At 44.5% G+C, this 27,117-nt stretch overlaps 1 protein-coding gene across 1 annotated transcript; it reads left to right on the forward strand.

The window, feature by feature from the left end:
- Positions 1–433: 433 nt before the first annotated feature.
- bcap31 (B cell receptor associated protein 31) lies at positions 434–27,117 on the forward strand. The gene is made up of 8 exons (XM_039011210.1): positions 434–590; positions 2,969–3,077; positions 3,944–4,044; positions 4,223–4,367; positions 14,137–14,272; positions 19,099–19,231; positions 19,408–19,508; positions 24,792–27,117. Exons 2-8 carry the CDS (start codon positions 2,986–2,988, stop codon positions 24,831–24,833), a joined length of 750 nt encoding a protein of 249 aa, XP_038867138.1. The 5' UTR covers positions 434–590; positions 2,969–2,985; the 3' UTR covers positions 24,834–27,117.

A 27,117-nucleotide genomic window follows, 5' to 3' on the forward strand; every position in this document is an offset into this window, starting at 1 on the left:
CACTAGCATGTTATGGAAGGCTACAAACCTCTAAAATGGTCGTCACTAGTTACCACAGCCACAAAGTCATAATTCCCGCCCATTTCTACAATTTATCTTCTTAAAATATGATTTTAAACCAACCTTATGCCTAACCCTAACCTTAAGTTATGACCAAAAAGTACATTTTTGTTTTCATGAATTTTTACGATATAGCATTTGTGGCTGTGGTAAAAGTGTAAACCTTCTAAAATAGATTAGATTGCCCAACCTCATTTTATGGACTTTTGATCTGTGCCCTCTTTCACCAAGCAGATGTGAAGTCTTGTGCTTTAACTGACCTTAGACAAAGATGATCTACATCAGTATCTGGAATGTATCTCTGACTCAACTACACTATAGTATGGGGCAATTTAACCTTTACCCCCGTCTCATGATGAGATGAGCTGGCACCGGAAGTAGGAAGTAACTAGCTAGGAAGTCTTCAAGAATGCATTTTGCTAATTAGCGCTCAAGCGAACTACGCGTCGTTTCTGTTTTGATATACCTCAGCGGTCGAGATCCCTATAGGAAGACCAGTCTCCGTGCATCCAATAATTGAGGTGTTGTAGGTGAGTACTGCTAACCGTTGCATAAAGTGAGTTTTATTAGGCCTGTGCTGAACATTAGCAGTTAACTTTGTCACAACAATTGCGCGAAATCCAGCTAGCATTCTACTTAACTAGCATATTTAGCTATCTACGTCATTATTTCGTGTTTGCAATGTCTGGTCTTTGTCCAAACTTCCAGCTAGCCATCCAACTACTAGTAATTTATACGTAATGTCCAGCCAGATATTATAAACAGTTGGCTTGTTAAGCGACCTTTTTTTGCAAGAAGCACGTGTGCGTCACATTTAGAAGCACAATGAGGTTTGAGGTAATAAAGCCTATGCGCGCTGGAGCTCCTAAATAAAAAATTCCAGGTCGCACAAAAATATTTAGGCCCATATCTGAGTAAAATGGTTGCACTGTAGAGCCCTGTAGCTACCTTGTTAGTTAGCAGCTATTACCAATTTTTATAATTAGCTAGCCATCATTGATGAAAGGGGGGTAGCTAGTCAATTGTACAACTCAATGCCTTCAACTGAAATGTGTCTGCCCCATTTAACCAAACCCATCCTGAATTAGAGAGGTGTGGGGGCTGCCTTAATCGACACCCACGTTTTCGGCGCCCTGGGAACAGTGGGTTAACTGCCTTGCTCAGGGGCAGAACGACAGAGAATACGTTTGTAAACCAGCTTGACAGGTTTCTTAAAGTTACAACATTTAACTTTCTGTGCGACGATTCTCTACACGGTTGCTTGTTGTCACAAACTGAAATTAGGCGAACGTCAAATTTTAGCAACCAGGAAATAGCGCCGCGACTTCTGCATATTGCAAGTATTACTAGTGTAGTCAACGATGTTTATAACTAACCGAAGATAGACCACAGCCTGTCGTATCCAATGGGAACAAATTAGTCAGTGGGAACAAGCAAAGAAGGGGCAGAGCTAGCGAGATCATATTTGCGCGTTCTCGCATGTATTTGCATATTTCCGTTAGGGAATGTCTACTCTGAAGTGCGCGTGTGCATGAACTAAATTCTCCCTAACACTCCATAAACGCAATTTTTTAAAACCGACGAAGAGTAAAGTAAAAAAAAACTTTGTACATTTTGTTCATAACATATTCTAGTTTTGAAAGGACAAAGTCATTGATCCAGTTCCTTAGTCTCATTATGTTTAGGACTCCAGAGTGGCGCAGCGGTCTAAGGCACTGCATCTCAGTGCTAGCAGTGCTACAGACACTGGTTCGATTCCAGGCTGTATCACAATCGGCTGTGATCGGGAGTCCCATAGGGCGGTGCACAATTGGCCCAGCGTTGTTAGGGTTTGGCCGGGGTAGGCCGTCATTGTAAATAAGAATGTGTTCTTAACTGATTAATTAAATAAAGTTAAATAAACATTAAGTAGCCCATGGCCAGCAAGACAGCCTCTTTTTAGAATCTGAGAGTGGAGACTTACTATCTCCTCTCTGACATGTAGACTCAGCATTCCCGAACAGCCCTATTACATGTCAGAATGTTGAAATAAACTTCATTTTAACTTACTTTACCTGTTGTCCGCTGATTTTTGTCCTTGTGTCTGAGGTAATCTGAGACAAAATATCCACAGGGAACTGTTATTAACCCGACTTTCAGCTGGTCTGTATATCAATTTGTATTTACAATACTGATGCAATTCGCACGTGACGAACACCTTGCACAATATGTAAACCATGGCTGGCCTAGCTTAACCAAACCACAGATCGAAAGTTGTCCTACGCGATCAGCTGGCAAATCTCACAATCGCTTCCAGCTGATTTGCGTGGGAATGTGCTTCGGTCGACGAAGTTTAGTTACATTTTGTTGTTTACATATTGTGCATCACGTGCAGAGTATCAGGATATTAAATATACAAGCGACAGTATCTACCCTCGGGTGTACAAAAAATATCCACAGAAAAGTAATCTCCACTTCCTACTGCCAAAAGGACCAACAGCATGTACAACGGGTAAAGTGAAAATATTATTTTATTCACCATTGTCTTGTTGAGACTCTTGTGTCTTTAGGGCAACTTCTTTGACTGAATATGTCTGTTTTGGCAAGGCATAGGGCAGGGATGGACAGCAGGCCACTCAGCTTTCCTAGCAGTAGGCCTATCTCTCTTGCTGTCTCTGTTCCATTCTCCTTGAAATTGTGAACAATTTGTGCCAGCATTAATTCAAGGATAGAATGACCTGATTTAGACTGTCATGTTCAACTGTCCAAAAGTATGTTTATGGTAATGGAAGATGTTAAAATTGTTTGAAAGTTTTCAGCAAGCACACTAATAACCTTGAATTGTTGGATAACGGTAGTATTGTTGATTTCAACAATGGCGTTACTTTGTTTTATTTACTTAATAACGAACGCAATTTTTCTCTCACAGAATCTTATCTGATCAACATGAGTCTACAGTGGACGGCCGTGGCCACATTCCTTTATGCGGAGGTCTTCTTTGTGTTGCTTCTGTGTGTGCCCTTCATCTCCCCCAAGAGGTGAGCAACCCAGTTGAACTGCAGTCAACTGGTCAAAACAAACCGTCTCCATGCACACAGTCTAATTACACTAGTGCAGTATCTAATTTGCCATTTAAAAAAAACGTTATGTATTTCCTCGATTTCTTAAAAAGATTTGATCACATAACCACTTAATTAATTGTGATCTTGGCAGTGGGAATTGCAAACACTAAACGCATATTACCCAATAGCCTTTAGTCAAAATGTGACTTACCTCCCTTGAGACTTGGTTGGGTTACACGACAATCATTTTGAATGGAGTGATTATTTCTTGTCATTCATTAACCTGTTGAATAATATCTTTAAGATATCCGGCGGTTGACCAGTCTCGGTATACGATGAGTTGTTACCATTTGAAATTGAACACAAGACTTGAAAAGGCCCAATGCTGTCAAAAATGTGACTTGCCTATGTCTATTTCCACACTGAGGTTGGAATAATACTGTGAAATTGGGAAAATTATCTTAATGCTCTTTTAGTGTAAGAGCTGTTTGGGAAAAAATGCCTATAATTTCAGCCAGTTTTGGTGGGATGGAGTTTCTGCCTGCCTGGTGACATGACCAGCTGGTAAATTAGTTAACATATTAATAAGAAGTTCCAAACCCCTACCAGTAATGACTAGTTTTATGTTTTCCCCTCCCCACTCAGACCATTCCCAGACAGTCATAGCAAAATTCTTGCCTGAGAAATTTCTCTTTACTAAGAAGAGATTTTTTATTTTTTTTTACCATTTTAATTTAATACATCACAGGAAGATACTTAATTGTTACCCACAAATTATTTGATATTAGGATTTTTTTTTAAACTGCTGAATTGGCCCTTTTTTAATGAATGTATCTTTGCAGATGGAGTAAGATCTTCAAATCTCGTCTGGTTCAAACGATCGCATATTATGGAAACACCTCCTTCATTGTAGCCATTGCCATTCTAGTTTTCTTACTAATTGGTAAGTGTGTGTCATCTACGGTCTACACCCAAACATATCACATCAACCTTTGTTCACAGGTTTTGATCATTTATTGTTAATTGTACTCACGATCACAAATTGTGTAGTGGCTGAGAAAAACCCAAACCACTTTAGTCTTCCATAGTTTCCCCATGCTCTTGTCTCTGTTTCTATGTAGATGCGTTCAGGGAGGTGCGAAAGTACAGTGTGACTGAGAAGGTGGACCTGACCAACAACCCAGTGGCCGTAGATCACATTCACATGAAGCTGTTCAGGGCCCAGAGGAATGAGTACATTGCTGGCTTCGCCCTGCTCCTGTGTGTGTGAGTATCCATGCCTGCCCACTTCCTCCCCCGCCCGGAGCACACCAACTGGCTCCAGTCTGTTCTTGTTCTAGAATGGTTTCTGAGGTAGGGAGGTTGATGTTTAGTTACTCTGATTTTTCACTAGTGCTCCTGGTTTCTTAGTACACAATCACTGTAGGCATCTGTACCTTTCAGGAACCAACCATTTGTCACCATATTTCTGATTGAATTATGAAATAATGACCTTTACAGTTTAAAATAACTGCCATTCATGTTCTTTATAGAATAGCTGGAATCACTTGATAGTAGGACAAAAGACATGAAGATGAAAGCTTACGTTCTGTCATCAGCCCAAACGATATGTTTGTTTGCCCTTATGCTAGTGATGAGTAGGTGGTGTGTATACTTTACTAATCTACTGAGATTTTACAGTAGCTATTGAAGGAATGTCCGGTTGGAGGGGGAGCTAGCTATCTAGCTAGCTAGACATTTTCCATTCACAAGTCTCATCCGAAGTGTAAAGTCTGGTTAACATGATAGGATGAGCATTGTCTGACATAGTGTATATACAACACTCTTTTAATGCCTGGTTGTGTCCAGTCTGCATATCTTCTCCATACAGGGACCCTGTCATATTACTCTGAATGGTATGCTATTAATAGACCTTCGAGTGGCTACTACAGCTATTTGTGCTACTACTTTGCTCTACCACTGCTTCCAGGTTTGGGTGTTTGGACTTGTAATCTTTTGGGCAGCTGCGTCTGAGAAAAGAAATGACATGTGATCAAGCAACTGGTGATGAGATTTAAATTTAGCCTCAATGCCATGCTTGGCTGTAGACCTATAGCGCAGGATTCACATTACTAGCTGCCTAGTGTTACCTCACACACAGGGTCTGGCCACTTAAATGGCATCAAAGTAACTCATTTATGGCGTTACATAACAGTGCATAGGGACATCAAATATACACTTTTTTATTTAAACATGGCTGAAACGTCGTCTACTCCTTTCGTATAGACAACACATGTTAGATGTTATTTGCATCATGTTAGATTATTTGTGGCATTGTTAGACATAAGAATTAACACTAGGAAATTGACGCCAAGAGATTTTAATTTAGGAAATTTGCTCAAGTATTCCCATGCATAATCCACACTAGACTTGGGCGGTATCCAGATTTTAATACCGTCCTTCTCTCATCCTGGGATTTACTGTATTACCGGCATAGCACACAATGGGGTGCTAAAAATGCAAGAAAAGCCCATTTGGCCTCTTACCAGAATGCTAACAAAATTTGGACAAACTAATAGCAAAATCACATAAACACTGTTAGCTAAATGCTAACGAACGAAAACGAACATGACTATTTGCAAAGATGGGCAAATCCAGCTCATACAGTTTTACAAGTGAAAGTGAACCAGAAATTGTGCAAATTAATGAAGTTGTGAAGCATGCTTTTCTGAAGGAAGAGCAGCATGGGGGGGGGGGTAAAAATGGCAACTGTACAGAAAGATCTCTGGATGAGTTAACTTCTGGCCATGGTTTCCTGGCTTCAAGCCGGGGAAAATTGGCACAGTATGAGGCCTGTTTTACCTTGCTCTAAAGTAGCCTAGCCAAAATCAGACCCTATCTGTAGAGGCAATTATTTTATATCAACTTTCTTTCATTGTCCAGTAGCCAAAGGCACAATCCTAGTCATATTAGCAACCCATGCTAGTTGTTGCATATTAGATCTCCCCTCTTTCTAAATTCCTAATGGATATTTTCTTCTGTCACATGAAACCTCTTGAATGTGCGGTGCGCTTTTGAAAACAGTTTTTCCGCTAATTGCTTTATGGAATGAACGATCGCGTGTAGCCTGCTTCGTTGTGCACATTGCTGCGCTTATAATGTGAAGAAACAATAATAGTTGATCAACATTTTGAAGCTAAATGTTCTGATCTGTTGCATCATACTCATTTTGCTTTTCAACAAAACATTTTTTATCCTAGTCCTACTGGTTGTATGAATTTGGGATCTATCATCCCACAACTCTCCGTGTCTGGAGTAGGCTTTTTCTTTCTCAACAAGAGGACCAATAGAATAGGTTAACTTTGCTACTATGGGATATTGTAGGTCGACATAGGCTAGTGATTTTGCTGTTTGTTACTAGTCTTGTTGGCTGAGGAAAAGTATATGTGGACAGTTATTCTAACGTCTTCAAAGTGCGCATCAGAATTAGGTAAGAAGGACCGCACATTGTTCCATCCTGTACTTACATGTTCTGTTAATGAGTTACCATAATATAAATGTGATTTCTGTTATTCTGAGCACGGTGGGTGGATGCCCTAATCAGGTTACACATCCAATGCATATGAGCCCGTTACATTTTACATGCTGCCAGTCAAAAAAAACACCTGGTTCTTTCTGGTAGGAAGCCATCGTAAGAAATCAGATGGCAAACATTTAGTAGTGAATTGCATACAAGTTTAACTACACCTCATGTGTGTTGCACAACAGACTCGCCGATAGATGTAGAACACTATGGACTCACCATCTGCTTTCTCCCGTTGTACTGTTTACAAACACGTGACTGGCTAAACTGTTCTGGGGAACTATGGTAAGCTTCGTAATGTAAAATAATATGACCGGTGAAATTAAGAACACAATCTGCTTTATCTCTAAACGTATTGCACAAGTTGACTGTGGGTATTAACTTAAATAGTAGCTACAAATATTCACATTTAATTTAAAAAAACTTGGTATTGAAGAACCATCCTGTGGCTTTTTCCAAATACCCCGTTATACCGCCCCAAGCCTGATGGAGATGTGGTTTTATTCAAATGTAAGCAAGGTTTATAATTGTTTTATTCAAATATATCGGTTTGGGCTTCTTGCGGTTAATTTACAGTCTACAAATGATTAGTAATTATGTTCCGGCCCCCTGACCATCCGCTCAAGAAATAATATAATCTCGTTAATGAGCCCTGATTTACAGCATATTATGTTAGATTATTTGCAGCCATATTTCCTCCATGTGGATGGGTTCACTCCAGCTTTTGTATTAGGCCTGCTGAAGGCAGCAGGGAGGTGTCGTTTGTGATATTAGTACCACATCCAACACTTCTGCATATCTAAGGGAATTACAACAATGATATAACTACAAATTACATGACTTTTGTTTACAAATATGGTATTGAAATTGACCCTGACTATAGCTTCTTACTTTCTCCTGTTTATTTCTTGCTCGGTTTTATTCCACCTTGTTATTTTTAGTGCTATCATTGATGTTGATTACGGCATTGTTGGATTTAGAGCTTGCAGGAAAGGCATTTCACGACTTGTGCATTTGACATCAAAAACCCTATACTGTTTTCAAGTGCAGTGATACCTATTTTCTAAAGGTCAACAACCATTGCAGTAAACTAACGAGTAGGAATATCAAAGATGTCAAACATTTTTGTGAAAGTGTTGTGAAATGTGCTGATTTAAGTTTTAACACAGTAACTGAACATGGACTGAGGTGAGGTCAGTTTGTGTGACATGAGCATGAGTGCAAACTAGGCTAAATGCATTCATCTGCCCCCTGTATAACTGTTAGAGGAATTTATTTCCTATATGTTCAATTAAAACACGTTTCTAAGAATTTGTAAGATACTTATTTGCATAAAATGGACAGAGTCCAGTCTCATAAATAATCAGTAGCGTTTATTTTCGGAGAGCTCTCCCCAAAATATAATGTACATTAGTTTATATACCTCATATTTCGTCATAAATGTCTCTCCTCCTCTCAGATACAATGGCAGTATAGTTCACAAGCCTTCCCTCATTGTCTGCCACCTGTTAAACGATCTACTACAAGCCCAAGGTCTCTCCCCTCCCTGGGTAGAGACAGAATGTCTTGTAAGGAACACAGCATTCCAGCCGGTCTGACGATAGCTCCATTCGTTTCTAACAAGGAACAGAAAGTCCTTGTTCTAATTCTTGACTAAAACTACACACATTATATTCAGTATTATGATTATAATACGATTCATACATCCATACAGTAACATAGTAGTATTCTGTTTAGTTATAGTTCTAAGTTAAATGTATACATCATTTAGTCATTATTCATAAAAATCCCATAACAGTAACTCTCTACAATGCTGACGCTTATCTTGTGCATGTGCCCCTTGCCGAATACAGTGACCTCAACTTAAGTATGCCAGATATTGCATATACTATTTGAATGTAAGGAGAATCCACCACCACAGTTGGTATAAATGCTGCTATAGTTGGTTGTTATGGCAGGATTTACATAAGTATCCATGCAGTTCCTTAGCATACAAGTAATCACTTAAATCTCCATTAAATTTTGAAGAAGCATATAAACTCAGCAAAAAAATAAGTCCCCTTTTCAGGACCCTGTCTCTCAAAGATAATTCATAAACATCCAAATAACTTCACAGATCTTCATTGTAAAGGGTTTAAACAATTATTGAGCATGCACCTGTGGAACGGTCGTTAAGACACTAACAGCTTACAGACGGTAGGCAATTAAGGTCACAGTTATGGAAACTTAGGACACTAAAGAGGCCTTTCTACTGACGCTGGAAAAACAAAGAAAGATGACCAGGGTCCCTGTTCATCTGTGTGAATGTGCCTTAGGCATGCTGCAAGGAGGCATGAGGACTGCACATGTGGTCAGGACAATAAATTGCAATGTCTGTACTGAGACGCCTAAGACAGGGAGACAGGACGGACAGCTGATCGTCCTCGCAGTGGCAGACCACGTGTAACATCTGCACAGGATCGGTACATCTGAACATCACACCTGCGGGACAGGTAAAAGATGGCAAAAACTGCCCGATTTACACCATGAATGCACTATCCCTCCATCAGTGCTCAGACTGTCTGCAGTAGGCTGAGGCTGGACTGAGGGCTTTGTAAGGCAGGTCTTTACCAGCAACAACCCCACCTATGGGCACAAACCCACCGTCGCTGGACAAGACAGGACTGGCAAAACAGGGGTGATGGTCGGATTCGCGTTTATCGTCGAAGGAATGAGCATTACACCGAGGTCTGTACTCTGGAGTGGGATCGATTTGGAGGTGAATGGTCCGTCATGATCTGGGGCGGTGTGTCACAGCGTCATCGGCTAAGCTTGTTGTCATTGCAGGCAATCTCAATGCTGTGTGTTACAGGGAAGACATCCTCCTCCCTCATGTGGTACCCTTCCTGCAGGCTCATCCTGACATGACCCTCCAGCATGACAATGCCACCAGCCATACTGCTCGTTCTGTGTGTGATTTCCTGCAAGACAGGAATGTCAGTGTTCTGCCATGGCCAGCGAAGAGTCTGGGCACGTCAATCCCATTGAGCACGTCTGGGACCTGTTGGATCGGAGGGTGAGGGCTAGTGCCATTCCCCCCAGAAATGTCCGGGAACTTGGTGCCTTGGTGGAAGAGTGGGGTAACATCTCACAGCAAGAACTGGCAAATCTGGTGCAGTCCATGAGGAGGAGATGCACTGCAGTACTTAATGCAGCTGGTGGCCACACCAGATACTGACTTTTGATTTGACCCCCCCCCCCCCCCACCTTTGTTCAGGTGACAAATGGAATAATATGTCTGTGGAACTTGTTCAGTTTGTCTGTTGAATCTTGTTATGTTCATACAAATATTTACACATGTTAAGTTTGCTGAAAATCAACGCAGTTGACAGTGAGAGGACGTTTCTTTTGCTGAGTTTACATCATGCTGATGAGAAACATCTAGCTAGCTGACTCTAATACACCTTATGTATGTTAAAGCAACCTGGTCTCAGAGCATTTTGTATTCTGTATGTAAATCCACAACTCCATTTAGTAGATGCTACGATTCGTATGGTATGTATTAATTTGTAGATGTCCATCACCCTTTTCTATGATATGTTACAAATTTAACATTTATTATGTTACAAATTAGATTTTTTTTTAAATGTTAATAATTTGCTAAATGTATATGTTACGAATTCTGGCTGGCTAACGGTGGCTGGCTGGCTAACGGTGGCTGGCTGGCTAACGGTGGCTGGCTGGCTAACGGTGGCTGGCTGGCTAACGGTGGCTGGCTGGCTAACGGTGGCTGGCTGGCTAACGGTGGCTGGCTGGCTAACGCTGGCTGGCTGGCTGGCTGGCTGGCTAACGGTGGCTGGCTGGCTGGCTGGCTGGCTGGCTAACGGTGGCTGGCTGGCTGGCTGGCTAACGGTGGCTGGCTGGCTGGCTGGCTAACGGTGGCTGGCTGGCTGGCTGGCTGGCTAACGGTGGCTGGCTGGCTGGCTGGCTGGCTAACGGTGGCTGGCTGGCTGGCTGGCTGGCTAACGGTGGCTGGCTGGCTGGCTGGCTGGCTAACGGTGGCTGGCTGGCTGGCTGGCTGGCTAACGGTGGCTGGCTGGCTGGCTGGCTAACGGTGGCTGGCTGGCTGGCTGGCTAACGGTGGCTGGCTGGCTGGCTGGCTAACGGTGGCTGGCTGGCTGGCTGGCTAACGGTGGCTGGCTGGCTGGCTGGCTAACGGTGGCTGGCTGGCTGGCTGGCTAACGGTGGCTGGCTGGCTGGCTGGCTAACGGTGGCTGGCTGGCTGGCTGGCTAACGGTGGCTGGCTGGCTGGCTGGCTAACGGTGGCTGGCTGGCTGGCTGGCTAACGGTGGCTGGCTGGCTGGCTGGCTAACGGTGGCTGGCTGGCTGGCTGGCTAACGGTGGCTGGCTGGCTGGCTGGCTAACGGTGGCTGGCTGGCTGGCTGGCTAACGGTGGCTGGCTGGCTGGCTGGCTAACGGTGGCTGGCTGGCTGGCTGGCTAACGGTGGCTGGCTGGCTGGCTGGCTAACGGTGGCTGGCTGGCTGGCTGGCTGGCTAACGGTGGCTGGCTGGCTGGCTGGCTAACGGTGGCTGGCTGGCTGGCTGGCTAACGGTGGCTGGCTGGCTGGCTGGCTAACGGTCGGTGGCTGGCTGGCTAACGGTGGCTGGCTGGCTAACGGTGGCTGGCTGGCTGGCTGGCTAACGGTGGCTGGCTGGCTGGCTGGCTGGCTAACGGTGGCTGGCTGGCTAACGGTGGCTGGCTGGCTGGCTGGCTAACGTTGGCTGGCTGGCTGGCTGGCTAACGGTGGCTGGCTGGCTGGCTGGCTAACGGTGGCTGGGTGGCTGGCTGGCTGGCTGGCTAACGGTGGCTGGCTGGCTGGGTGGCTGGCTGGCTGGCTAACGCTGGCTGGCTGGCTGGCTGGCTGGCTGGCTGGCTGGCTAACGGTGGCTGGCTGGCTGGCTGGCTGGCTAACGGTGGCTGGCTGGCTGGCTAACGGTGGCTGGCTGGCTGGCTAACGGTGGCTGGCTGGCTGGCTGGCTGGCTGGCTGGCTGGCTAACGGTGGCTGGCTGGCTGGCTGGCTAACGGTGGCTGGCTGGCTGGCTGGCTAACGGTGGCTGGCTGGCTGGCTGGCTAACGGTGGCTGGCTGGCTGGCTGGCTAACGGTGGCTGGCTGGCTGGCTGGCTAACGGTGGCTGGCTAACGGTGGCTGGCTGGCTGGCTGGCTAACGGTGGCTGGCTGGCTGGCTGGCTAACGGTGGCTGGCTGGCTGGCTAACGGTGGCTGGCTGGCTGGCTGGCTAACGGTGGCTGGCTGGCTGGCTGGCTAACGGTGGCTGGCTGGCTGGCTGGCTAACGGTGGCTGGCTGGCTGGCTGGCTGGCTAACGGTGGCTGGCTGGCTGGCTGGCTGGCTGGCTGGCTGGCTAACGGTGGCTGGCTGGCTGGCTGGCTGGCTGGCTGGCTGGCTAACGGTGGCTGGCTGGCTGGCTGGCTAACGGTGGCTGGCTGGCTGGCTGGCTAACGGTGGCTGGCTGGCTGGCTGGCTAACGGTGGCTGGCTGGCTGGCTAACGGTGGCTGGCTGGCTGGCTGGCTAACGGTGGCTGGCTGGCTGGCTGGCTAACGGTGGCTGGCTGGCTGGCTAACGGTGGCTGGCTGGCTGGCTAACGGTGGCTGGCTGGCTGGCTGGCTGGCTGGCTGGCTGGCTGGCTGGCTGGCTAACGGTGGCTGGCTGGCTGGCTGGCTAACGGTGGCTGGCTGGCTGGCTGGCTAACGGTGGCTGGCTGGCTGGCTGGCTAACGGTGGCTGGCTGGCTAACGGTGGCTGGCTGGCTGGCTGACTAACGGTGGCTGGCTGGCTAACGGTGGCTGGCTGGCTGGCTAACGGTGGGTGGCTGGCTGGCTGGCTGGCTAACGGTGGCTGGCTGGCTGGCTGGCTAACGGTGGCTGGCTGGCTGGCTGGCTAACGGTGGCTGGCTGGCTGGCTGGCTAACGGTGGCTGGCTGGCTGGCTAACGGTGGCTGGCTGGCTGGCTGGCTAACGGTGGCTGGCTGGCTGGCTAACGGTGGCTGGCTGGCTGGCTGGCTAACGGTGGCTGGCTGGCTGGCTAACGGTGGCTGGCTGGCTGGCTGGCTAACGGTGGCTGGCTGGCTGGCTGGCTAACGGTGGCTGGCTGGCTGGCTGGCTAACGGTGGCTGGCTGGCTGGCTAACGGTGGCTGGCTGGCTGGCTGGCTAACGGTGGCTGGCTGGCTAACGGTGGCTGGCTGGCTAACGGTGGCTGGCTGGCTAACGGTGGCTGGCTGGCTAACGGTGGCTGGCTGGCTAACGGTGGCTGGCTGGCTAACGGTGGCTGGCTGGCTAACGGTGGCTGGCTGGCTAACGGTGGCTGGCTGGCTAACGGTGGCTGGCTGGCTAACGGTGGCTGGCTGGCTAACGGTGGCTGGCTGGCTAACGGTGGCTGGCTGGCTAACGGTGGCTGGCTGGCTAACGGTGGCTGGCTGGCTAACGGTGGCTGGCTGGCTAACGGTGGCTGGCTGGCTAACGGTGGCTGGCTGGCTAACGGTGGCTGGCTGGCTAACGGTGGCTGGCTGGCTAACGGTGGCTGGCTGGCTAACGGTGGCTGGCTGGCTGGCTGGCTAACGGTGGCTGGCTGGCTAACGGTGGCTGGCTGGCTGGCTGGCTAACGGTGGCTGGCTGGCTGGCTAACGGTGGCTAACGGTGGCTGGCTGGCTGGCTGGCTGGCTAACGGTGGCTGGCTGGCTGGCTGGCTGGCTGGCTAACGGTGGCTAACGGTGGCTGGCTGGCTGGCTAACGGTGGCTAACGGTGGCTGGCTGGCTGGCTAACGGTGGCTAACGGTGGCTGGCTGGCTGGCTAACGGTGGCTAACGGTGGCTGGCTAACGGTGGCTGGCTGGCTGGCTGGCTAACGGTGGCTAACGGTGGCTGGCTGGCTAACGCTGGCTGGCTGGCTGGCTAACGGTGGCTGAAATTGAGGTAAATATGTTTACCACATTGCCCTTGGTTAATTGACTCGACAGACATTTTTCTGGTCAACTGTTCCTAGAAGTGTGATGCACTTTCACAAAGTAATGTGCTGTAATTTTATCTTGGTTCCAGTTTGACCTTTTCAATAAGACTGGGGCCTGTCACTCACATAAATGTCTTATCATCTGATACCCTTAAATGCTGCCATTTACCTCATCATGATTCCTTGGATACTGCTGAAACTACAGGAAATGTGCAAATCTTGGGCCTAAGCCATGGTTGTGTCTTGTAAAGGTGATTGCAATTTCTAATGCATTTTTGAATATGCTCACATTTGTTTTCTAACTCCCCAGATTTCTGTACTGCATGTAATATGTTGCGTATTTGTATGCTGATGTCAAAATCTATTTCCATGTAAATGGACTAAGTATACTGTATTGTAAATCTTAACTGTTTTGAAAACACTCTTAAAAGTTGGAAATTAGTCAGTGACCCTTTAACTTCCCATGTCCAGGTTGCTGAGGCGACTGGCAACCCTGCTCTCTCAGCAGGCCACTTTGATGGCTTCCAACGAGGCCTTCAAGAAGCAAGCCGAGGGGGCCAGTGATGCTGCCAAGAAGTACATGCAGGAGAATGAGGAACTGCAGGCGGTGAGCTGGGTTTGGGTGCTATACAGGACACTGTTGTGCTTCTGATGTCAATCGTGACCTTTACAGGAGTTTTGGCTTTCTCCGTAAGGTCAACACATAGGACGTCCTTAGATATTAGGTAAATGCTTGCACGTGATTTATGTGGAACAGGATGTCATCCTACGTTTACTAAAGTCTTGTGGCAGTGGTTTACTGTTTGAGTGTCCAACATTCCTCAGAGCTAGGTGTCTTAGGAAGAACAATATGTGCAGTTTCATTTAACCAGCGTTCTGCTGCTGTTCCTTTGACAGCCACAGGGGGGCAACACTGTACTTCAAGCAGTTAACAATTTTAACAGCTTCATCGTCACCCGATACAATCAGTGTTTATTTGAATCCGTCATCCAAGAGATTAGCAAAAAAACTAACTGTAGCGTGACAGGTTTGTATTTTACGTCATAATTTAGTTTTTTTTACCAACCATTATCCCAATTGCTATGATGGCTTTAAGTCCCTTGTTATTGCCATATTAAGTGTTTGAGATGAGAAACAGTATGCTAGTGGAATTAGGCTACTTGACGTCACAACATACTCCCTCTGCTGATGTCTTTGTGGTTGGATGTTCTGCTAGATCACAACTGCCACTTTTCTGAGGTTTCTCTTTGCAGCTCACTTTGTTAATATTATATGGTCTGGACCTAATCCCTATAATACTCTGAATAAACTACTAGTGTTTGGAAAAGGCTTAATTTACTCCAATGCATTTATAAACACTTGGAATATTTTCCTACCAAAGAGTATTGAATTAGAATGAGCAAACATATATTCTCGTCCTTCTATGGGCTGAGTGTTTGAGTTTAGATTTAATCAACAAACTGGTTTCATTTGGTAAATAAGCACTGTGGCTGAAGCTTGTAATGCACCTTAACTACGGAGGTGACAATGTAATCATTCAAAATATGGATCTCTGGTCTGCAGAAGGTCACCATGCATGTGGATGCTCCACAAGCCATGGCCCTGAATATGCCATCATTATTTATGACCAGCAAATGGGTGTAATGCTCTGAAGAGTGGAATCATAAGCCAGATAAAATACAACACTGCAGCAATGTGGGGATGGAAATAATTATGTTTAGATAGATGGAGAGGTTTTATTTACACAAATTTGGCCCGCCAGCAATTCGGCTCCAAGTGATATTAATTTTGGAAATCTCTTCCCAAATATTCCTACGCATTATAGAGAAGTGATTGTATACAAATGTAAGCAAGGTTTGAAATGATTGTTTTAGTCAAATATTTTCAATCAAATGTATTTATAAAGCCCTTTTTACATCAGCTGATGTCAAAGTGCTGTACAGAAACCCAGCCTAAAACCGCAAGCAATGCAGATGTAGAAGCACGGTGGCTATGAAAAACTCCCTAGGAAGAAACCTAGAGAGGAACCAGGCTCTGAGGGGTGGCCAGGCCTCTTCTGGCTGTGCCGGGTGGAGATTATAACAGTACATGGCCAAGATGTTCAAACGTTCATAGATAACCAGCAGGGTCAAATAATAATCAGTGGTTGTAGAGGGTGCAATAGGTCAGCACCGTGGGAGTAAATGTCAGTTGGCTTTTCATAACCGATCATTCAGAGTTAGACAGGTTTCTTGCTGTCTATTTGCAGTCTACAAATTATTAATAATTATGTTCTGTCCCCCTGACCCTCCACTCAATAAATAATTGGCCTGTGGCTGAATGTAGCTGATGATCCCTGGTTTACAGTAAAGAAAACTAAATTGCAGTGCAGCTTACATAAGATAAAGTTGAACATAATATAAGTGATTTATTAATCTATTTTATCCCTCACTGAGGCCAGAGGCTTTAAATGTATTGTGACTAGCTCGTCCTCAGAAGGCCCAGCCATTGCTAACCCTGAAATGCACTGTTAGGCATGTCCTTTAAATCTCTGGGCTCCCTCTACCCAATCACTAATGGCTGTCCATATTGCTATTGATTCCCTGCACTACCTATCTGAGCCAGACTCTTGACTAACCCAACTATTGATCTATTTAAGCAATATGGCCTGAGAGGGTGTGGTATATGGACAATATACCACGGCTAAGGGCTGTTCTTATGCGCAACGCAGAGTGCCTGGATACAGCCCTTGGCGACGTACCAGAAACACCTGAGGTGCCTTGTTGCGTAAATAAACTGGCTACCAATGTAATTAGAACATTATTATTATTATTATTATTATTTTTTGGGGGGGGGGGGGGGGGGGCATACCTGTGGTATACGGTCTGATATACCACAGCTTTCAGCCAATCAGCATTCAGGGCTCGTACCACCCAGTTTCTAAACTAGAATGAATATCTTCTGTAGTGGACTGAGCTTACTAAAGTGGACTCCAACTAGGTGATATGGAAATGTTTCTTCTCTTTGATCTAACCAAGCTTGTGTATGAGGCTCCTTGCTATAAATGTACAATCTGAGCTACAACTAGGCTAGCTATGTGTTTTGCGTTTTCACTTGCGTCATCAAACAAATACACTGTAACGGCTTGATTTATTTTACAGCACGCAGCATTTCTTAGCCTAGATTAGAACATTCTGTCTGGTCTGAGAATCTGTCTGTAAGGAACATCACAAATCCTCTGCCCTAGTTACAAGGTCTGTTTGACCTTAGGGAAAATCCTAACCCAGATCTGTATATTATTTTGACATAAAGCTATTCTCCTGTTAGACCTAGTTGGGACACTTCAAATGGCAGTCCTTAATCGGGTCCTAGTGACATCAGTGACGGCTCCTAATGTCCCTCTAGGACATGGATTCTGTGTTCCTGGTGATGTGTGTGTGTTTATTAGTGAGTTTTGGTCTGATGGCCTTGAGAAATATATTTTAAATGATTTGTACCAATGAGTCATGCAAATTACTTTGAACGTTTTGGTTTGAATGATGTTTTCGCTGGATATTTTTGATACACACTACTAAACACACACAATTTACTTAAATGCAGATGGATCAGAGGAAACTATCGAAGCAATCAAATGTATGTTGTGTTAAGACTGATCCACCTCAAATATGAGTGGTGTGGTGGATGATTCTGTGGAAGGAGGCTTTGAGTCATTGTTGCAATCCAAGAGGATCAGGGCCAAGACCAGCAGCTGGGTGGTGGGCTTGGTATGAACACCTGTTCTGAGGCTATTGGCTGGATGGAACCAGTCACGCTAATGGTCATTAAGGCTGTGACGGTAACAGTATTGCAACATTTTTTCCCGTGGCAAAAATGAAAACACAAAGCATACCAAACACTTTTGTCCTTTAATAACCTGATGTATGTTAAATATTGTGTGCTGTAGCTTGGAAAATAAATCCATCTGACTCTGGATGACAACCATGTTTTTTTTCTAACATTACATCTGTTTTACCTAAAGAACTAAAGTCCGCTTCGTGTTTCCTTGCCAGGATACTGAGTATCGCGATACTGGTATCGTCCGGGCCCCAAGTCATGCAGCTGCAGAATGATTCTGGTGGCCATGGAATGGGGTCATTCTGGGGCAGTCTGACCACACCTCCTACAGTAATATTAAACAGGCAACAATCTTAGTGCAAAACAATGGATGGGTCATCAGTAATGTCCTGTTTTTTTTATGTCACATGACTTGGATTTTAACATTTTATTTAAAGCTATTTCATCAAACTGTCCCCTCAGATGGTCCAGTACCATCCTCAGACAATCGCTTTCATTTTTGGTCTAATTTTAGTTTCTGGATAAGGTTCAAATCCAGGTCATGTGACACGATTAACCCAAACACAGGGCCCTAGTCATACCTGTACGTGCTGGGAAGCATGGGTCTGAGCTAGTAGAGGTTTAGGTAAGGGGCATAGACTATGTAGAATGCTGACTTACCTAAAACTCAGTGAAAAGCAGATGGCGACCTGCTTACAGGAAGACTTAATGAAACCCACAATATGTCTAAATGTCATACTTTTGTAGAACGATTTTTTTACACTGAACAAAAATATCAACACATGTAAAGTGTTGGTTCCATGAGCTGAAAAAAAAGATCCCAGAAATGTTCCATATGTACAAAAGCCTTATTTCTCTCATTCTTTACACATTTGTTTACATCCCTATTCATTAGCATTTCTCCTTTGCCAATATAATCCACCCACCTGACAGGTGTGGCATATCAAAAAGCTGATTAAACAGCATGTTTTGTGCTGGGGGAAATAAGACCCATCTAAAATGAAGTTTTGTCACACAACATAATGACACGGATGTTTTGAGGGAGCGTGCAATTGGCATGCTGACTGCATGAATGTCAATCAGAGCTTTTGCCAGAGAATTTAATGTTAATTTCTCTACCATAAGCCACCTCAACGTCGTTTTACAAAATTTGACAGTACATCCAACCGGCCTCACAACCGCAGACCATGTGTATGGCGTTGTGTGGTTGAGCGGTTTGCTGATGTCAACCATTGTGAACAGAGTGCCCCATGGTGGGGGTATGGACAAGGATAACAATTGCATTTTATCAATGGCAATTTGAATGCACAGAGATACCGTGACGAGATCCTAAGGCCCATTGTCGTGCCCTTCATCTGCCTTCATCACCTCATGTTTCAGCATATGCACGGCCAGCCCCATGTCGCAAGGATCTGTACACAATTCCTGGAAGCTGAAAATGTCCCTGTTCTTTTACGGCCTAATGAATACATTTCAATTCACTAATTTCCTTATGAACTGTAACTCAGCCAAATCTTTTTAAATTGTTGCATGTTGCGTTTTTATATTTTTGTTCAGTATAGTCAGTTATCCACAACCCTTAATCAGGGGTTAAAGGAAATTCTTCATTTTTCTTGTCAGAAACTAAAGGATGCCGGCGTCGCTGTCCCAGAAGTGGGCAAGAAGCCATCTGGAGTTGGAGTGCAGGAGGAGAACAAGACGTTGAAGGCAGAGGTGCGCTCTCTGAAGGATGAGCTGGAAGCCACAAAGAAAGGTGACTAAGTTTTTATTTTATGAATTGTTTTTTTAACCTCTAGTAGAGGGTTCTCTCTACCAAATGGTGATAGCTGGATGAAAATGGGGTGAGAACCCCAAAATGTAATTTGATCATCAGTGAAGTGTACAGTGGCCTGCCCTCTTGTCCTGACTGTATTGTGTGTGTGCCCCCAGTCCTCCTGAAGTCTGACGGTGACGTGAAGGCAATGAAGAAGCAGGCTGAGAACCTGACTGTGGAGTATGACCGCCTGCTCAATGAACATTCCAAGCTGCAGGTCCGTACTGGGAACGTGTGTGTGTGTGCAGACACACACACACTCACACTCACTCACACAGATGCACAAACAACCACACCAGGGTTTCCGTTAGCCGGTAATAGCCAGCTTTTACTCAAATAATAATAATAGTAATTATACATTCTTTTGAAAAGCCGAAAAATAAAATTGGCACCGGCCAATTGTCCGGGAGAAGATAAAATCTATGCTTTTCACCCTATTTATTGATGAAATACATTGACTGGTCATGCTTATCGGTCTATAGGTCAATTTGCAAAATTTAGTGGAATTAAATTGCTGCGTGTGTACAGGTGTATTCGTTATGCGTCTTTATCACACGATTTAAGATACAGAGCCTTTTGAGTGGATAATCTGTCAGGCAGCACGGGAGCTGCTGCAGCCTTTTGTGGTGCCTTCAAGACTGTCCCAGAGTCTGTTTGGAGTAGGCTATTTCTTTCTCCAATAGAATAGGTTAACTTTGCTACTATGGGATATTGTAGGTCGACATAGGCTAGTGATTTTGCTGTTTGTTACTAGTCTTGTTGGCTGAGGAAAAGTATATGTGGACAGTTATTCTAACGTCTTCAAAGTGCGCATCAGAATTAGGTAAGAAGGACCGCACATTGTTCCATCCTGTACTTACATGTTCTGTTAATGAGTTACCATAATATAAATGTGATTTCTGTTATTCTGAGCACGGTGGGTGGATGTTCTAATCAGGTTACGCATCCAATGCATATGGGTCCGTTACATTTTTAAAACGGCTGGAAAATTTAAAATGTTTCCGGTTAAATGTCCAGCGCCACATTTTCTTAATGGAAACCCTGACACAGAGACACTGATCTGAGCAAAACTACTACAATCAGGTAACGATCTCATTGAGTAACAATGGATGTCATCATGTGTACGTGCTGGGAAGCATGGATCTGAGCTAGTTTAGGACACACCCTATCGCACTATCGGTCATTGTACATGTTGTAATGATTAATTGTGTCTCTTTTAGTGCACTCTGTAATACGAGCTGCTGATTAGAGGAGTAATGATATCACAACCGTACAGGAAGGTAATTCATGACAACTAAAGACCTGTCAATGGTCACGGAGGCAGATGTTTGCGTTGTGAACTCTTCAACCTAGAGTGCTGCACCAAGACACTGCACTAACCCTACATCATGTTGTGGCCATTCAAGTCCCACGGGTATATTGACCTGAGCTGTGACTAATTACTTAGTAATGCTGAACATATCCCAGTCCCATCTCTAAACTGTGGGGCTTTCTCATGGCTGATGCTTGAGCAATAGTCTTATGATAAAATGAACACTTCCCACTTTTACTGGCAGGGGAGTCAGCCGGATGTCTTGCAAAAAAATGTAAAAGGAAGACGCGTACTCTTCTGCAACGAACATGTCTCATGAAGAAGTTTGACAAGTTGAAGAAGCCTACATTTCTACCAGGCGTTTATAACTTAAAAGACATGTTACATTTCTAGCACTCAGACATATGTCACAGCTTCTTGAATGACCTCCCACATGCGCTGTGTTGTCGTGTCTCTTGTTTGAGTTTTTTTTTTGCTGTCACTTGAGGCTCCAGACATGTCAGCAGGCAGGTGGTCTGGTACACGTGTAGCGTACATGGCTACTTAATGTTTGGATCTGTGGGTTTTGGAACCCCTCTGAGCTCGTTGCACCTGATCACATGGGGCTACTCTGGTATCAGGGACTTTATTTCCCTGGCACAAGGCTCCTGGCACAAGTCCTTTACCCTGCTGCTTTAGCCTGCCCACTTCATTCAAATGTAAACAGGAGAAAACCCGGTTATGTTTAGACCGTTTTCAATCGCATTCACTGGCCAGTGGCCCGATGTTCGTGTAACCTATACACAAAGGCTAAATCGTGTTACTTATTTAGACCAGAGGTCACGTCGACTATCAGCTCTCAGGGTAAGCAGTGGGGAGAGACGTGCTGTAATTCGAGATTGGCCTTTCAGTAATACAAGGAACTAAAGGTTAACCTACCTAAACTTGAGCCTTTACTGCCTTATCTGTAACATTGTAAATCCTTGTGTGGATGTTTTTAGGTAGAAAGGCCATTTGATTATCAGAAAATGCCTACTTTCAATTAGATAATAAACTGCCAATGCAGTGGTTGTTACTTTGTTGACTTGTTTAAATTACAAAATGGACTGTACTAGGGTTGCACATTTTGGGGAATATTTAGAGGTCGAAACTTTCCGTGGGAATTAACGAGAATATATTGGAATTAACGGAAATATATGAAAATTAATATTAATACCATTTAAATGTAGATGTTTATTGCATTGGATATTTACCATATCATATGGAAACGTAAACCTTTTTACCGTATCATAAGTAGACAATTGCAAATGATCAAATCCTTCCAATAGAAATAAAAAAAAATAAACATTTGGTTACAAATTCAACTTTTTTTAGTTGACCCTTCACATGGGATGATTTCACTGAACAACAAAAGGGAATATTGAATGAAAAAGGTTTTCAACATACATCTGTAAAATGATAGAAACTAAAGCTTTGGTTGTCTTCCTCAGGCTTCCATGTTTTCTCCCTGGACCTCCTCAATGTCCACCTCTTGAACATCAGACTCTGAGGCCTCATCTTCACTGTCACTTTCCTACCTTGTTGAGGATGGCTCGTTGTCAGGCTGAAAATGACTTACATTTGCCCGGATGGCCACCAATATTTCAACCCTTATATTGGTCAGCCTGTTGCGTGCTTTGGTGTGTGTGTTCCCAGACAAGGACCAGTTGCGCTCTGAAGTGGCTGATATTGGTGGGATTTGGAGGATAATGGAGGCAACAGGGGAAAGAGCCTCAGATCCACAAAGTCCCTTCCACCAGGTGGCTGATGAGATATGTTGGCACGACTGCCATATTGCATCTCCATCCCAAAGCCCTTGCTTGGACGTGTACATCGCCAGACTGCCAAGAACCTTGCCCTCATCCAGGCCAAGGTGGCAAGACACAGTAGTGATGACACCATAGGCCTTGTTGATCTCTGCACCAGACAGGATGCTCTTGCCAGCATACTTGGGGTCCAACGTACGCTGCGGCGTGTATGGGCTTCAGGCAGAAGACTTTGCTCTTTTTTTATGCGTTTCAGAACTGCTGTTTCCTCTGCTTGGAGCAACAGTGAAGTGGGCAGGGCCGTATTGATTTCTTCTCTTACATCTGCAAGCAGAGTCTGAACATCAGACAGGATGGCATTGTCTCCCTCAATCCGTGCAATGGCTACTGCTATAGGTTTCAGGCTTCTTACCACTCTCTCCCAAAATACATCATCCAGGAGGATCCTCTTGATGGGGCTGTCCATATCAACAGACTGTTATATGGCCATTTCTTGGAGAGACTCCTTCCCCTCCAGGAGACTGTCAAACATGACACCACCACCCCAACGGGTGTTGCTGGGCAGCTTCAATGTGGTACTCTTATTCTTCTCACTTTGCTTGGTGAGGTAGATTGCTGCTATAACCCTTCACATGCATAACTATTTCGTTGTCTCTCTTGTAGAGTGTATCCATGGTTTTCAGTGCCATGACGTCATTGATGAGCAGATTCAATGCATTCACATCGAATAGAAGTAGAGGGACTTTTGTCAGAGGTTGCTTGATGTGAGCGCTGAAGGAACTTTATGCACTTGGCCAGATTACGCATCTTTGTTGCATTCTTCACATATGTAGTGTAGTCTGTAGCTCAGACCGTGTAGTAGTTTGGGCCCAATAGCATCTCATTAGTGTGCAAGATCTTGAGAATCAGCTGCAAGTGATGGAAGAGTGCAGTGCACACCTAGAATTGCCTTAAGTGTATCCCACAAAAAAGGTTCACTGTTATAAACTTACTTTTTTAATGAATTTAAGCTAAATTCCCGGGCTAAACTTCCCATGGAAAATTTACCGGGAAAATTCAGGGAAAGTTTCCGACCCTTTGCAACCCTAGACTGTACTATGTTTTTACCTTCTATTTAATGCTTTCAGTTTAACTATAGCTGTTCATTTATACATACTCATTGTGTTTTTATACTGAACACAAATATAAACCCAACATGTAAAGTGTTGGTACCAGAAATGTTTAATACGCACAAAAGCTTCTTTCTCTCAATTCTGTGCACAAATTTGTTTACTTGTTAGTCATAATTTCTCATTTGCCAAGATAATCGATCCACTGCAGGAATGTCCACCACAGCTGTTGCCAGAGAATTTAATGTTAATTTCTCGACCATAAGCCACCTCTAGTACGTGCAACCGGCCTCACAACCGCATATCACGTGTAACCCCGTCAACCCAGGACCTTCTTCTTCACCTGCGGGATCGTCTAAGGCACCTGGACAGCTGATGCACAGCCCAAGAATTTCTGCACAAACTGGCTGAAACTGTCTCAGGGAAGCTCATCTGCATGCATGTCGTCCTCACCAGGGTCTTGACCTGACTGCAGTTCGGTGTCGTAACCGACTTCAGTGTGCAAATGTTCTCCTTTCTTGGCCACTGGCACGCTGGAGGAGTGTGCTCTTCACTAATAAATCCCGGTTTCAACTGTACCGGTCAGATGGCAGACAGTGTGTATGGTGTTGGGTGGGCGAGCGGTTTGCTGATGTCAACGTTGTGAACAGAGTGCCCTATGGTGGCGGTGGGGTTATGGTATGGGCAGGCATAAGTTATGGACAACGCACACAACTGCATTTATCGGTGGCAATTTCAATGCACAGCAATACCGTGACAGGATCCTGAGGCCCGTTGTCTTGCCCTTCATCCACTGCCATCGCCTCATGTTTCACCATAATGCATGGCCATTCCCATGTCGCAAGGATCTGTACACAATTTCTGGAAGCTGAATGTAATTTCTTATATGGCCTGCATACTCTCCAGACATGTCACCCATTGAGCATGTTTGGGATGCTCTGGATCGACGTGTACGACAGTGTTCCAATTCCTGCAACTTCGCACAGCCATTGAAGAGGAGTGGGGCAGCATTCCACATGCCACAATCAACAGCCTGATAAACTCTGTGAAGGAGATGTCACGCTGCATGGGGCAAATGGTCACATCAGATACTTACTGGTTTCTGATCCACGTCCATACCTTTTTTATTTTTAAGGCATCTGTGACCAACAAATGCATATCTGTGTTCCCAGTTGTGAAATCCATAGATTAGGGCCTAATTTATTTCCTTATGAACTGTAACTCAGTGAAGTCTTTGAAATTGTTGTTTTTATAGTTCAGTTTATGAATCATTTTTCTGAATCCCTTTTCTACAGGCAAGCAGTGATGCTCAATCGCAGGGCAAAAAGTCCAACTGATCGGGAGAGGAGTGTTGACGTGCTCGTACCATCCGCCGTCAATAACAGCCACCCACCACCACCACTGCTTTACACAGGAAGTCACTAGGTGCTGAATGTGAGACCTGCTGGAGGAGGATCTGCCTTTAAAGCCTCGCTACTCTGTTGTGGCGCACAATGGATAGCAATGTTTTTTTGTATGGTTTGCCTCCATTTGTTAAACCACCATGTACTTTATACCTGTACTTAGCCATTTTCATTCCATTTGAAATTAAATGAACAAATTGCACATCTGAACAGATGATCCTCTGCCTCTTTGTATTTGAGACGGCTATGTCCCCTGTTGGAAGTCTGATTTTACTACTTTAGTTGTTCAACCAATGCATCTATTCTGAGGGGACCAGGTAAGTGGTCCATGTCACAAATATTCAGATATCTGAAAGAAAATGTAGTTGCGAGTCACCTTTTGGACTTACTGTAAGGTATGGTTTAACATCTTATTCCATGAATGTCACTATTCCTATTTGTCAGTTCTTTGTTCTTGTTTCAAATATAATCTGCGTGTTGCCTGTTACTCAGTAGGCCTATGAGGCAGACCCTACTGTCATTTAGGGCATCATATTGTATGGGTGGGAATCTGCATATGCTCCTTTGATGGAAAGCGGTTCATTTTCACTCCAGTAATTAGGCCCATTTCATACTTTTGGCTGAACAAATCTGTGATTTGGCATATCCTGTGTTCTCTGAAGCCCTTATCCTCTTGCTTTGTTTGAAAATTAATAAGTTCCTTTTACCTCGTCTGACTGCACACTTCTGTATCGGAGAAGTGCCTCAGGCACATGGTGTGACGAACTTGTCTCAGGCACATGGTGATTTGAACACTCAAATCACTAAGCCTGCATAACCTGATATGAGACGAGCTGTATTGGAATGTAGGGCTTCATGGCGTCCTTCCATTTGAAGTCAGTTTGCTTCTAATCTCATTGGTTGAGAGAGCATTTAAAAACACGGTTGGTTGTCTTTCAAATGTTATTAGACACGATGTAGTCTTTAAATTCTGATATTTGAAAGCATGTTGGAAATTTGTTTATTAAACTTCTTTGCGATCTCACACCCTGTCTGTTCTTTCCTGTTTTCCCACTTGCTGATCATAGAATGGTCTATTTGGAGTGCTTCACCTACTGAGAAATGGCCATTTTGAATTTAATTGGAGGGAAATGTTATAAACTGCATAAGCTTTCCCTGCCTGTAGATCCAATTTGAGCAGTGAGGGCTGTAACTAAATCTCCCATTAAGCAGCAACCTAAAGAACTGTGGAACTTGTCAGTTATTAAATAGTCAACTGGCCTTTCACCAGGTGACAGTGAAATATATATATATATATATATAGCCTGGTAACTTGCTGAAATTAGTGCTTTGGGTCATCTGAGGAATTACATCATGAATTGTTGCACCAGGTAAAAATAGGGACTTGTAGAAAGTCACTCATGGCAACTCTGACCTTTAGGGCAGATGGTAACCTGTCGGGGTCCGTCTAGTGTTGTATGAGAAATTCTTAGTTTGTGGTGATATTAACATGCTTAAGAACAGGCATGAGTACACTATTCCTCCATGTTTATATGTAATATCAGTGTTTAGTTACCTTCACTTATAATGCGTCATTTACAAGGTTGCTGAGCAGGCCTAATACTCGAGGTAAAGGTTCTATGTATTTGACGATTATTTTGCTTACATCTATTTTCTTGTGGGCGAGGGGTTTGTGTTGATCAACTATTTACAGTAGGTGGTAGATGTCTGTAAGCCGTCTGATTTTACACGCCACTTGTGTTTTTCTCATTACATTGTCAGTTTTTCCCGTTTTGTCAGACACAGGTGATATTCATTCCTTAGTCCAAGGGCTAATGAAATTAATTCTCAACAGAAAAGATGAGTCTCACAGGTTTTGCAGATATTGTCCTTGCTGTATAGTCAATGACTCTTGATGTTATTAATTCTATTATATAATCTCATTTGGTGGCCTTAAGCGTGATGTCATTTAACTGACCTATTTTTGCATGCTGACTTTCTCACAAGAAAACTGCATTTATACACATCGTATGATCTTCTACTGTCCTTTCAAGAAATGTTAGCTAATTATGTCACATCAATGTTTTTCCGCTTATCGTGGAGGGAAGGGTTTTGCTGTTTCATTATAACTAAATGTTGTTTCTTGGGTTACAGCATCTATGTTTGCAGTCAACTACATGTATGAACATGGTCAATGCTGTTGGTGTGTAATGCAAAATAAATGTATTTCTCAACAATG

Source organism: Salvelinus namaycush, chromosome 16 (genome assembly GCF_016432855.1).
Source record: "Salvelinus namaycush isolate Seneca chromosome 16, SaNama_1.0, whole genome shotgun sequence".
Lineage (NCBI taxonomy): Eukaryota > Metazoa > Chordata > Actinopteri > Salmoniformes > Salmonidae > Salvelinus > Salvelinus namaycush.